The sequence below is a fragment of the Scylla paramamosain genome, unplaced genomic scaffold (assembly GCF_035594125.1).
Source record: "Scylla paramamosain isolate STU-SP2022 unplaced genomic scaffold, ASM3559412v1 Contig65, whole genome shotgun sequence".
Taxonomy (NCBI): domain Eukaryota; kingdom Metazoa; phylum Arthropoda; class Malacostraca; order Decapoda; family Portunidae; genus Scylla; species Scylla paramamosain.
Genome location: NW_026973730.1, coordinates 374,479 through 387,500, shown reverse-complemented (window position 1 = coordinate 387,500; position 13,022 = coordinate 374,479). Strand labels below are relative to the sequence as shown.

Below are 13,022 nucleotides of genomic sequence, written 5' to 3'. Positions count from 1 at the left end.
GGAGGAGGAGGAGGAGGAGGAGGAGACGCGGGTGCCCCCCGGGGGACGTGACAGCGGTGACGGCGAGGCCCCCATCCTGCACCCCCTGGCCCCAAGCCCCACCCCACCTACCACCAGCCACACCAGTCCCCACAGCAGCCTCCGTCACCCGCCCCACACCAGGAGCACCTGCCCCAGGACTGCCTGCCCCGCCCCCACAAGACACCGCCCCCAGCCTCCCCTGTCCAGAAGGAGCGCGCCCCTCACAGGTCCCGCTCCCGCTCCCACTCCCTGCTGCAGCACTGTGGCACTCAACATAGCCACAGCAGGAGAGGCAGGGAGAGCTCACACACACACACACACACACACACACACACACACACACACACACACACACACACACACACACACACACACACACACACACACACACACACACACACACACACACACACACACACACACACCAGACACCCCTAAAACAACTGTCACTAATTACACACAAGTAATTCTTTCACAGGCCAATTATCAACCCCCAAACTAACCCCCCTCCTCCCAACAGTTCCATTACCCTTATGATGCAGCCAAGGGGACTGACGCCACCACCACCACCACCACCACCGCCACAACAAGGGTTATTCAAGTGGGGAACATGCTTCAGGTGTTGCCCCAAGATGCCTCAGCCCCGCAGCCCCCACTCCGCCATGATAGTGCAGGCAGGGAATGTCATACAGGTGAGAGAGAGAGAGAGAGAGAGAGAGAGAGAGAGAGAGAGAGAGAGAGAGAGAGAGAGAGAGAGAGAGAGAGAGAGAAAGTTTTTACATACAAAAAGGAGAGACAGAGATAGAAATTCAATCTTACTACTACTACTACTACTACTACTACTACTACTACTACTACTACTACTACTACTACTACTACTACTACTTCTGACCACCTCCTCCCCCTCAGATTGTTCCAGCTGACAACATGCAGGTGTTAGGGGCAGAAGTTGTTGGAGTTGGTGGGATCATGCAAGTGGTCGGGGGTCCCAGGCTCTCCCAAACCAGCTCCCCATCTGTGCCTATGTAGTGTCTGGCCAGCCACTAGTGTGTTTTGGGGACTCAGACCAGCAGATTCCCACTGTTTATCCACTGTTTGTGTTGATGCAGTGTCTGGCCAGCCACTTGTGTGTTTTGGGGACTCAGACCAGCAGATTCCCACTGTTTATCCACTGTTTGTGTTGATGCAGTGTTTGGCCAGCCACTAGTGTGTTTTGGGGACTCAGACCAGCAGATTCCCACTGTTTATCCACTGTTTGTGTTGATGCAGTGTTTGGCCAGCCACTTGTGTGTATGTAGGGGACTCAGACCAGCAGATTCCCACTGTTTATCCACTGTTTGTGTTGATGCAGTGTCTGGCCAGCCACTTGTGTGTTTTGGGGACTCAGACCAGCAGATTCCCACTGTTTATCCACTGTTTGTCTTGATGCAGTGTTTGGCCAGCCACTTGTGTGTATGTAGGGGACTCAGACCAGCAGATTCCCACTGTTTATCCACTGTTTGTGTTGATGCAGTGTCTGGCCAGCCACTAGTGTGTTTTGGGGACTCAGATCAGCAGATTCCCACTGTTTATCCACTGTTTGTGTTGATGCAGTGTCTGGCCAGCCACTTGTGTGTATGTAGGGGACTCAGACAAATTTATTTACTGTTCAGTGACCCATTTGCAGGCTCAGGGGTGTTGACAAGCTGGGTGTGCAGGAGACAGACAATTAGAAAGGTTTACAGTTCAAATGCTACATGTATCTTCAAAATACAGATAATAAGTAGATAAATATTGAAATTAATATAAAATACCATTGTGTATTTAACACTTAACCAAACTTAACCAACGTACACACACAAACGCTAACTCCGACAGTACCCTAACTACCTTGCCATCCCGCAGGAGGCCACGTCGGAGGTGCCTGTGGTGGGGTCGCCAGTTCCAGAGTACGAAGTGGAGGAGGAAGAGGAAGAAGAGGACGAGGAGGAGGCACGGATGAGGAAGAAGAAAAGATCATTAGCTGTAGCTCTCCCTCCAGCTGATAAGGGGATATTAAGGAGCCCTTCCTACAGGTGTGTCTGTCTACCTGTGTGTCTCTCCATCTCTCCCTCTCATTTTTCCAGTTTCCCATTATTTTCTCCACCCTCTTCCAGCCTCTCACTGTCTTTTCTCAGCCTCTCCCAGCCTCTCTCTCTCTCTCTCTCTCTCTCTCTCTCTCTCTCTCTCTCTCTCTCTCTCTCTCTCTCTCTCTCTCTCTCTCTCTCTCTCTCTCTCTCTCTCTCTCTCTCTCTCTCTCTCTCTCTCTCTCTCTCTCTCTCTCTCTTGCAGGTACTCTCCCAGCCGTGTCACAGCTGATGATGATGATGATGATGATGATGCCATGCCCACCCCCAGCCTGAGCCACCCTCCACCCACCCCAGCCCTCACCAAGCCTCCTTCAGTACCCCTCCACACCACCACCACCACCACCAGCGACGCAACAGCCTCATCTACCTCAGCCGGCCCACCCCCTGGCCCGACCCCCTCCCTGACAGTGGCCCCCCCACGGCAGGCAAGAAGAAGAAGGAGGAGAAAGTATCAATAATCGTACAGATTCGCGACGAGGAATCCAGACTGAAACAGGCGCTGGGTTTAAAGAACATAATTTTCAACCCTTACGGTCCTGGCCTGGCCCCGATTGCCAAGCTGCTGGACACCCCTGAGGAGCTGAAGCGTTTTGAGCCCAAGGGCTGCACCATGAAGGTCCGGCCGGAGGAGAACGAGGCTCGGCAGAACAGAAACAAAGAACGGCGGCGCAGGGACAGGCCGGAGAGGGTCGACAGAATGGACCGCCCCAGGGCAAAGGAGAAGGACAGACGCACGGACGCACAGGCCACGCAGGTCCGCTCCATCCACCCACCCGTGCACAGAAATGCTGGTATCTCCACGTTGACAACTGGCCAGAGGAAGTAAGGACAGTACCTTGTGTCCCTGCCTCTGCTACCCCACCCCCTGCCCCGCCCCCTGCCCCAGCCCCCCGCACACAAGTCGGCCAAGTCCAAGTGGGACTCTGACACAGAAGAGCAAGTGGACGGACAGAAGTGAGGGGAGAGAGAGAGGAGGAAGAGAAGGAGGAGAGGAAGGAAAATAAAAATATAATCAAGAATTTGGAGGAAGAGGAAGACCAGGAGGTACAGGTGAAGGAAGAGGAGGAAGAGGAATAGACTATCCCAGAGAAGATGAAGGAAGAGGAGGAAGAGGAGGAGGAGGAGGAGGAGGAAGAGAAGGAAGAGTGAGGCAAAGGTCTTCCCCGATTGTTTGACCGAAGAATACGAAGCTTTCCTTATGATGGTGGATGGAGGAGGAGGAGGAGGAGGAGGAGGAGGAGAGAAGAAAGAGGAGGAAGAGGAAGAGGAGGAGGAGGAAGGAAGATGCAAGAGAGAGGTCACATCACTATATAAAGAAGAGGAGGAAGACTACATGAAAATTGAAGAAGAGGAGGAGGAAAGAAGAAGAAAGAGGATGAGAGAGGAGGAGGAGGAAGAGGAAGAGGAGAAGAAAGAACAGAAGACCCTGGAGAAGATGAAGAAGAAGAGGAAGAAGCAAATGAAGGAGAAGAGGAGGCAGAAGAAACTGGAAAAGAAGGCAAAGAAGAAGAGGAAGGAGAAAGAGAGGAAGAGGGTCAAGAGGAGGAGGAAGAGCAGTGATAGTTCAGTACAAATGGAGGAGGAGGAGGAGGAGGAGAGAAGACTTACAAGAGATAAGAGGAAGAGGAAATAAGAATGGACTGCAATAAGTGGCAGAGAGGAGGAGGAGGAGGACGATAAACGCATCACCTCGAGGAAGAAGAAGGAGGAGGAGGAGGAGGAGGAAGAGGAAGAGGAACAAGAAGAGGGTAGAAGATTCAGCAGACACTCGGATAATGGTGAAAGCCCCTCTTATACTCCACCAAGAAGACTGCAAGAACAGGAGAAGGAAGAGGAGGAAGAGGAAGAAGAGGAGGAGGAAGAGGAGCCACTTTCCCCAGTGGCTCGGTTGGGGTCGATAGCAAGGAGTCACCAAGGGAGTCATCGCCAAAACGGGGCAGAACCGGGGCATTCCGGGTCACCTCAGGGTCAGGGAGGAGCTACCCGGCCAGCGACACGTCTGGGTACTATGACCTGACCCCGGACTCCTCCAGCGGGGCATCCGGGGCAAAGACATTCAATTTAGAGGATATTCCGTACCCTACCAGAGAGAGTGAGAGGCACAGCCCCTCCAACATGTCCCTCTCCTCCTCCTCCTCTGCCCCACCCACCCCGCCCCGCCCCCCCCACCCCAGACACCCTGGATGCCATCCCCATTCCCCCACCCACCCTGGACCTCACCAACATCCCCAAGCCGCCCGTCACCTTCACCATCACCCCGCCATCCCCCATCCCCAGGCCCAAGAAGGACCCCCTGCCAAGACCCAAGCCCCCGGTCCCCCTTCCTCCCATGGCAGCTGCCCCACTGCCCCCCTTATCCGTCCCCTTGCCCTGCCCCACGCCTGCCCACAGGGAGGAGTCCCTACCAGCCTCGCCGCCCCGGGAGGTGCCCCCCATCGGAGGGGCGCCGGTGTCCCCCGGGGGACATGACAGCGACGACGACGACGAGCCCCCCGTCCTGCATCCCCCGGCCCCCGAGCCCCGCCCCACCCACCACCAGCCACACCACCATATAGTGAGTTTTGTTTATGTTAAGAGATAATTTATTGGATTCCAGCCAGTTGACCACATGGATCAATTCAATATTCATTGAATGTTGAATGTAGTTCACTTAGGACCAGATACAAACAATAATATTCTCCAATTCATTTAAGAAATCTTTTAAATTACCACTAGGAGAGAGAGAGAGAGAGAGAGAGAGAGAGAGAGAGAGAGAGAGAGAGAGAGAGAGAGAATGTTTTAGATATTATTATTATTATTATTATTATTATTATTATTATTATTATTATTATTATTATTACATATTTCTCTCTCTCTCTCTCTCTCTCTCTCTCTCTCTCTCTCTCTCTCTCTCTCTCTCTCTCTCTCTCTCTCTCTCTCTTCCCCCCGCCGCCGGGAGAGGCACGCCGCCCGTGAACAGGTGTGGTCACATTATTGTCATCATGATCAGGCCGCCGCGGGCCGTGGTGGCGCCGCGCGGGCCGTGGTGGCGTGGCGTGGCGCCGCGGCCTTCACCCTGCTCATGACACACGATTCCGCGCCGCCGGCCAGGGACCTCAGCACCGCCTTGATTCGCGCTAACACTTTCCAGGCCTTGGCTTCCTGCGGCCTTCACCCTGCTCATGACACATCAATCCACGCCGGCCGGGACCTTACGCCTTCGATGTATGTACGTACGTATGGTCAGCCGCCAGGCAGTAGTAGTAGTAGTAGTAGTAGTAGTAATAGTAGTAGTAATAGTAGTATTAGCAATATTAGTAGTAGTAGTATTAGTAGTAGTAGTAGTAGTAGTAGTAGTAGTAGAAGTAGAAGTAGTAGTAGTAGTATTAATATTAATGGAATAAAGGTAATGTGTCAGTGACACTTAAAAAAATATGCATAAATAAAGAAAAAATCTGTAACTTTCTTATTAATTGTGGTAGAATTATAAATGAAGTTTCATTTTAGGTGTACATTTTCCAACATTTCTTATCATGAAATCAGAAATATCCTATATCTGATAAATTTATAGATTGCATCTTCAGTCAGAGACGCTTTCCGGGCAAGAAAGGCATCATGCGACCATTCCCGTGGGAAAAAACCGTTAGCGCTCTCTCTCTCTCTCTCTCTCTCTCTCTCTCTCTCTCTCTCTCTCTCTCTCTCTCTCTCATTCGTTTTTTTCCAAACTTAATAAAATAACGATAATAATAATAATAGTAGTAGCAGTAGTAGTAGTAGTAATAGTAGTAGTAGCAATATTATTATTATTATTATTATTATTATTATTATTATTATTATTATTATTATTATTATTATTATTATTATTATTATAGTACTCTGGCAGCCCAGCCCGCCCCTACCACCACAGCCCGCACACCCTAGAGCGCCCCCCACATGCTGGCCTCTTCCCTGCTTCACGGCCAGGCCAGATGGCTACTCAGTGTGTGGCGGCCTCAGGGCGTGGCAGCCGCCACACCCCCGAGGGCTCCTCGCCCCCAGACCACTGCCACGGCCCACACACCCCAGAGCGCCCCCCACATGCTGGCGGCTTCCCTGCTTCACCGCCAGGCCAGATGGCTACTCAGGATGTGGCGGCTGCCACACCCCCGAGGGCTCCCCGCCCCCAGACCACTGCCAGTACCACAGCCCCGTGGTGCAGTACCACAGCAGCATCAGTCCTCCCTTCTCCCGCAGCCCCCCGTGGAGCCCCGATGGGGGCGCCGCGCCAGCCCCACAGGGTGGCGCAGTCCATGCTACCAGCACCACCACCACCACCACTACACTGCCCCACCCCGCGACCGCTGGAGCCCCCCGGGGCGCCGCTCATCACCCCCAGACCGCCGTGCCTCCCCGGAGCGGGGCCGCTCACCCCCCAGCCGCTCCCCACGCTACTCCCCGCGCGCCATTCCCGTCTATTTTCCCCACAGGTGTACAACGCTGTTATTTTAACCTCCCCTCTCCCAAATCTCCCCAAACTAATCTCCCCATTTTTTTTTTTTTTTTTTTTGTAATATATTGATGTAATGAATTCCAATATAATCGTCTTAGGTAATCTCCCCAATGACACAAACAAACACTGCCCTTAACAGACTCCCCAAACTAACCTCCCCATCTCCTGCCTGAATTAACCTCCCCCAAAACACAAGACCCACTCCCCCTTGCCAGTTACACTTACACCGATGTTCCCCACCCCCTCAAATTAATCTCCCCATCTCCTCATCTCACACCTTAAACTAAGCACACATTTTCCCTTCAGTTTCCTTCTCCTGATCTCCCCAGACTAATCTCCCCACCTTAACCTCCCCATCTGCTGCCCTGATTCCCCCATTTCCATCATAACCTACCTTCCAGTCTCACTACACCCTTCTTTCCCCCAACCTCCCCATTTCGTCCCCACACTAATCTCCCCATCTCCCCCAGGGCAAGGGCTATGGGTACTCTCCCCCTGCGGCAGTATTTGATGACCTCCACTGGGTTCCACAAGGGGGAGGAACAGCGAGTCTCTCCCCCCAGCCCGCTCCCCTCCCCCAACACCCTCGATGCCAAGTCTTTGGGTAAGTAAGGCAAGGGGTGATGAGCGAGTGAATGGTGTGTTTTTTGGGGTGTTTGGGGGTGAAGGGGATGGTAAGTTTGTTTATGGGGGTGGGAATGGGGTGGGAGAGGGTGTCACTGGAGCTCTGCATGTGTTAATGGGTGGTAATGGGGGTGTTTTGGCTGTTAATGGGCTGAGAATGGGGAAATTTCAAGAGATGGAAATGGGAGAATGAAAGTTTTGGGGAGTTAAAAGGAGGGAAAGAAAAAGACGTGTTTGTTTGTTTGTTTGTTTGAAAGAGAGAGAGAGAGGGGGGAGGAAGAGGAGAAAAGAACAAGAATGAGAATAATGGTAAGATAAAGAGATATTCCACGATAAAGAAGAAAGGAGGAGGAGGAGAAGGAGGAATGGCTTGGAGGTAAAACAATAACTTACCATTATATTACCTCCTAAAACACCCCACCCCCCTCCTCTCTCTCTCTCTCTCTCTCTCTCTCTCTCTCTCTCTCTCTCTCTCTCTCTCTCTCTCTCTCTCTCTCTCTCTCTCTCTCTCTCTCTCTCTCTCTCTCTCTCTCTCTCTCTCTCTCTCTCTCTCCAGAATGCCGAGAGTGTGAGTGTATGTACGTGTGTGTGTGTGTGTGTGTGTGTGTGTGTGTGTGTGTGTGTGTAGTAATAATTGTGATGCTGTGTACATATATAAATACTGTAACTATTATTGAAGATAAAAAATGATGAGGAAGGAAGGAAGGAAGGAAAAGAAGATGAAAGGAAAGAAATAGAAGGAAAGGAAGAAAGATAAAGAAGAAATAAAATTTATAGAAATACAAGGAAAATGAATGAATGAGAGAGAGAGAGAGAGAGAGAGAGAGAGAGAGAGAGAGAGAGGCTGGCTGGCGTGACTGACTCGATTCTAAACATTGTAACTCTCTCTCTCTCTCTCTCTCTCTCTCTCTCTCTCTCTCTCTCTCTCTCTCTCTCTCTCTCTCTCTCTCTCTCTCTCTCTCTCTCTGCAGGTACTCTCCCAGCCGTGTCACAGCTGATGATGATGATGCCACCCCCACCCCCAGCCTGAGCCACCCTCCACCCACCCCAGCCCTCACCAAGCCTCCTCCAGTAACCACCACCACCACCACCACCAGCGACGTAACACCCCACCCCACCCCTCCCCAGACCACAGGCAAGGTGACAGGCAAGGCATGTGAGGTGCGTCACAGCTTTAGTAACTTATGCAGGCAGTGGTGCAATGCTATGCCCACAACACTCATTCAGTTTGGTGATTATATGAAAATGTGCATTACAATATAAGGGTAGATATTATTGCAGGTTATTACCTGTGTGTGTGTATGTGTGTGTGTGTGTGTGTGTGTGTGTGTGTGTGTGTGTGTGTGTGTTTAGGAGCCCATTAAATATTGGTTGTTGTTAGAAATGGAAGAGGCTCTGAGGGACTTTGAAAAGGTTGCTTATATCAGTGAAATGAGTAGGTGTGTTCTTGGAGACAGAAGCAGCATGTGGCCTGGCCACATTAACTCAATGACTGAGATAAGGAAGGTTACAGTGATGCGTGTATCTGAAATGTTGGTCTGGTTGGATCATAAGACTCAAAATTCTCAAACGCTTCTGCACTGCACCTCCACTACATTAAAAAAAAGCTCTCTAGTTGATGTTACACAGGTTTCTAAGGGTGTATTTATGGTTCTAGTGGCATATTAACAAGAATTCCACATTAATAACATGATAAACACTCTTGAGAACCCGGCTGATCATCTCTGTGGCCTTGGAAAATAGTCATGGCAAGAGAGCAAGGCGTTTCAGAATAGGGCCCTTGCAACGTCTGGTGGTGAGGCGCTGAGAGCAGTGGAGCTTGAGTGCAGTGGTGATGTACTGATGGGAGGTGCGAGGAGGTGGTCTGGGGGTGTGTATCAATGCAGAGGGGTAACTCAGTGAATGGTAGACACAGAGAGAGAGAGAGAGAGAGAGAGAGAGAGAGAGAGAGAGAGAGAGAGAGAGAGAGAGAGAGAGAGAGAGAGAGAGAGAGAGAATATCTAAAGCTGTCATTAATCCCTCTTTATTGCACATATAAAATGTGTTTGTTATTCATTCATTCTAAAATACTGATCCTCAAAAAAATTAATGCAATTTTTATCTAACCCAAGCAAATTTAATGGCCACTAATTCACAGTGGTGCCACAATTATTAGGAACTGTAATACTTGAAATCAAATGCAGATGCTTCCATTTCCTCCCCCCTGTTTCTCTTTCTCTCTCTTTTAAGCAAGCTCTTTTCTCTAATGCACATCAAGCTTCAAGCAAATACTTCCTACTTCAAGCAAGCCAGACTTAACTTATCAATATTTTCTGTTGTGGCAGAGTGTTTGCCACACACACAGGCCAGTATTCACAAACGGTTTGCTCCCTCACCACAACTTTCTCAAACCTCACATAGATGATGAGCAGGGTTGTCAAGAATGTTTCTCCCATTAATGATGTAGAAATCTTGTTAATCTGTCATCCTATGGCCTCACCATAGGAATTGAATTGGAGGAATTGAGTTTTTGAGGCACTGAACAACATCCATGATGCTTCAGATCCCAGACTGTTGGATGTGACGCCAAGAGACACAGGGCTTCGTAACACCAGTGCACGGTGATCAAGACAACACTGGACCAGAAAGACGCAAAGTACAGGGAACAACACAGTGCTTCTTCATTTTAGGTGTGCTAATCCAGACTCTTAGACAGGGCAGCACAAAATATAGATAGTTTTCACAACACTAGTGTACTATGATGATGCAGGAGAGCTAGGAGTGCTAGGATGAGTGTCTGGGGAGAAGCAAAGCCACCAGGAGACCAGAGGCATGGGTCAGCTGGGAGGCACTGAGTATCAATGAGTAAACAACTGATTACAGCTACAGGTGAATTATAATCTGCAGCCTTGCTATACAAGACTTGACTTTCTACTTTCCCTCACCCCTATTCTCTCTCTCTCCACATTCTGAATACAACAGTCAACCACCATTCTCAATCTTCTATCTCTTTCACTGGTACACTCTGAAACTCTCTTCCTGCTTCTGTATTTTCACCCAAGCTTCCATACTAATTCACTGGCACTTGTCTTCCAGGTGAGCCAGAATGAGCTTGTTAAACTGAGCGGCCTCTTCAAGTACCACTGGAACTGTTCGTCAGAGGAGGAGGAGGAGGAGGTAAGGGAGTGCGCCAAGACCCTTTACAGCGGTGCAAAGGAGTGGAGGGAGATGAGGAGAAATTTGAAAGAGAACAGAAGTAGAATGACATCAGATAGCAGGAGTCCTTAGGATTTAGCACAATAAGATCAATAATTCTCTTACATGAGTGACCTAAAGTAAGGCAGTTTAGTCTGGCCTAACTTAACTGACCTACCTATTTCTGTTATGAGCTAAGATAGGCTATGTTAGGTTATATTAAATTATATAATTATTATTATTTTTTCATCATTATTATTAAAGAAAGGAAATAGAACCGAGAAAAATAAAGTTAAAAATTATTGTTATTATTCTTTTTATTACCAAGATGATTGATTGATTGATACATATATTGTTGGACTAAAGCCTGCACAACAAAGAAGGATGATGCAACCTGCCACCCATCCTTTGGACATAAAACAATAGACACAGAGGATAGAAAAATATTGCACATACAAATAATACAAAGGGTTTCCTGAGAATCTGGCCCTTTTATGCAGGAGGGACACATTCCAAGGGCCACTTTGTTTTGTTTTGCTTTGAAATGCAAGGAAAAGAGTCAACAGTGCAAGGAAACAAAGAAAACCAGACTGACTTGTACATTTTTGGGGTAACTATGCTAAATTACTGCATTTATTTATTTTATTTATTTATCTTTATTTGTTTATTTTTTATTCTATTTTTCTTTAGCTCTGAATTTACTATATAAATCCATTCATTTATGTTTGTTTTAAAAGTATTGTAGTGTGTGTGCAGAGACAGAAGTTAGGTTAGCTCAGACAAAAGCAGATGCTGAAGCAATGTTCTCAAAGAAAAAGAAAGAGAGAGATTTAGCAGTTGCTAATGCAGAAGTTTATGGTCTTAGTTGAAGAAGAAGTAAAAATGGTTCCAGGTAATGAAAGTGTAGAGAAGCAAAGTTATCTTGAACAATACATAGAGTCACAAAATGAAATGAAAGCACAAGCAATTGCAAATGAACAAAGTGACAATGCCATGCCTCACAAATATGTTACATTCCATGACCCACAGGAACCTTCTTCTTGCAATACAGATCATGAATTGATGACAAATGAAGTAGATGGACAAATATTTAGTGAACCTCAGGTAATAAATCTCAACCCTACAGCTCAAAGTGTTGTACCAAGCTCTCGTGGACACACTCTGAATGTTAACATGCCTAATAATGTGAGACAGAATCATCAATCCTTTTCCCATCCTGGGAGAACCTTTGCAATCAATATACCTGATCCCAAGTGGAGCCTCACTCCAATAGAACCTAACACCTTTGATGGAGAACCCATGGAATTTCAAAGTTGGTTGAAAAACTTTGAAACTTGTGTAGAGTCTAAAACTTCTATTGGTAGAGAGAGACTTGCCTACTTAGACAGGTATACAACTGGTGAGGCAAAGGATGCCATTAAAATGTTAATGCACTTTAACTCTGATGCTGACTATGTGCAAGCAAGAAATTCTTAGGGATAGATTTGGAAACAAAAGCATCATAGCTGATGCTTACACAGAAAAGTTAATGAATTGGCTACCAATCTCTCCACATAATGGTCCAGCATTAACAGCATTCTCAGATTTTTTGAAGTGCTGTTTAGCTGCAATGAACCACACTTCTTATTTGTCATTTCTGAATGACCCTAGAGAGCAGAGAAAGGTGCTAGCAAAACTCCCTGAACACATTGTTCATGACTGGAGAAAGCAAGCAATGATATATCTTGATACTAACAGTAATAACAACACCCCTAGTAGCAATGAAGACCACCACCCACCCTTGCAAATGTTATGTCAATTTGTCCACAAAGAAACAAAGGGAGCAAGCAATCCTTTTGTTTCCTGGAATTCAGTAAGTAGGGAAGTAAATGACTGGATCAAAACTCACACAAGGGCAACCAATTGGAAACCAAGGGAATCAAACATCATGACAAAGAAGAGAGGGGGGTAGAACTTTCATGGCCAAAGCAATTGAGGAAAAACCAATGTGGTCATTCCCAAGTAAAGTAAATGTTCAAGCCAACAAACAGTATCCCCAAGGACCTGGAAAGGAAAGGACCATTCTGTCACTACTGTACAAAGGATCATGATTTAGATGACTGCAAGGAATTTGCCAAACTTGATGGTAATACTAGGTACAAATTTGCTAAAGAAAAATGGTTATGTACAGGGTGTCTAACAATGGGTCACAAAGGAAAGGATTGTAGAAGAAGGAAAGTTTGTAAAGTATGTCAGAGATACCATCCCACAGCTCTTCACAATGATGACATGACAAGAACTGAGAGCCAAAGGGTGCCAGCACAAGCAACTCAGCCTAAAGATGATAAACCCACAGTAGTAGCAAATAAGGTCAAAGTTACAGAATCAGTGACACACGACATGCACACCATGATGATAGTTCCTGTATGGTTACATCATGTTAGTAATGGAGAGAATAAAGTTTTAGTGTATGCCCTGCTGGATGAGCAGCAGTCTGAATGCTTCATTCATCAAGGAAAGCACTCTGAATAAATTGGGAGTTAGTGGACCATCAGTGTCACTCAATATCCACACAATAAGTGGAAAACAAATCACTGATTCTATCAAAATTCATGGACTTAATTAAAGTAAGAGGTTATAATGAAGAA

The 13,022-nt window shown here is 47.6% G+C and overlaps 1 protein-coding gene across 17 annotated transcripts in view; it reads left to right on the top strand.

The window, feature by feature from the left end:
- Positions 1–10,703, top strand: part of LOC135098468 (uncharacterized) — a 29,313-nt gene extending 18,610 nt beyond the window's left edge. Inside the window, exons 1-9 of one of the 17 annotated variants that reach the window (XM_064000862.1) lie at positions 74–248; positions 542–713; positions 1,906–4,683; positions 5,089–5,135; positions 5,172–5,341; positions 6,342–6,574; positions 7,068–7,201; positions 8,193–8,382; positions 10,297–10,703. In XM_064000862.1, coding sequence (XP_063856932.1) covers positions 4,459–4,683; positions 5,089–5,135; positions 5,172–5,341; positions 6,342–6,574; positions 7,068–7,201; positions 8,193–8,382; positions 10,297–10,488 — 1,191 coding nt within the window. In that variant the 5' untranslated portion in view covers positions 74–248; positions 542–713; positions 1,906–4,458 and the 3' untranslated portion in view covers positions 10,489–10,703. The other 16 variants (XM_064000858.1, XM_064000859.1, XM_064000863.1 and 13 more) reach the window with 16 other exon arrangements.
- Positions 10,704–13,022: the final 2,319 nt, after the last annotated feature.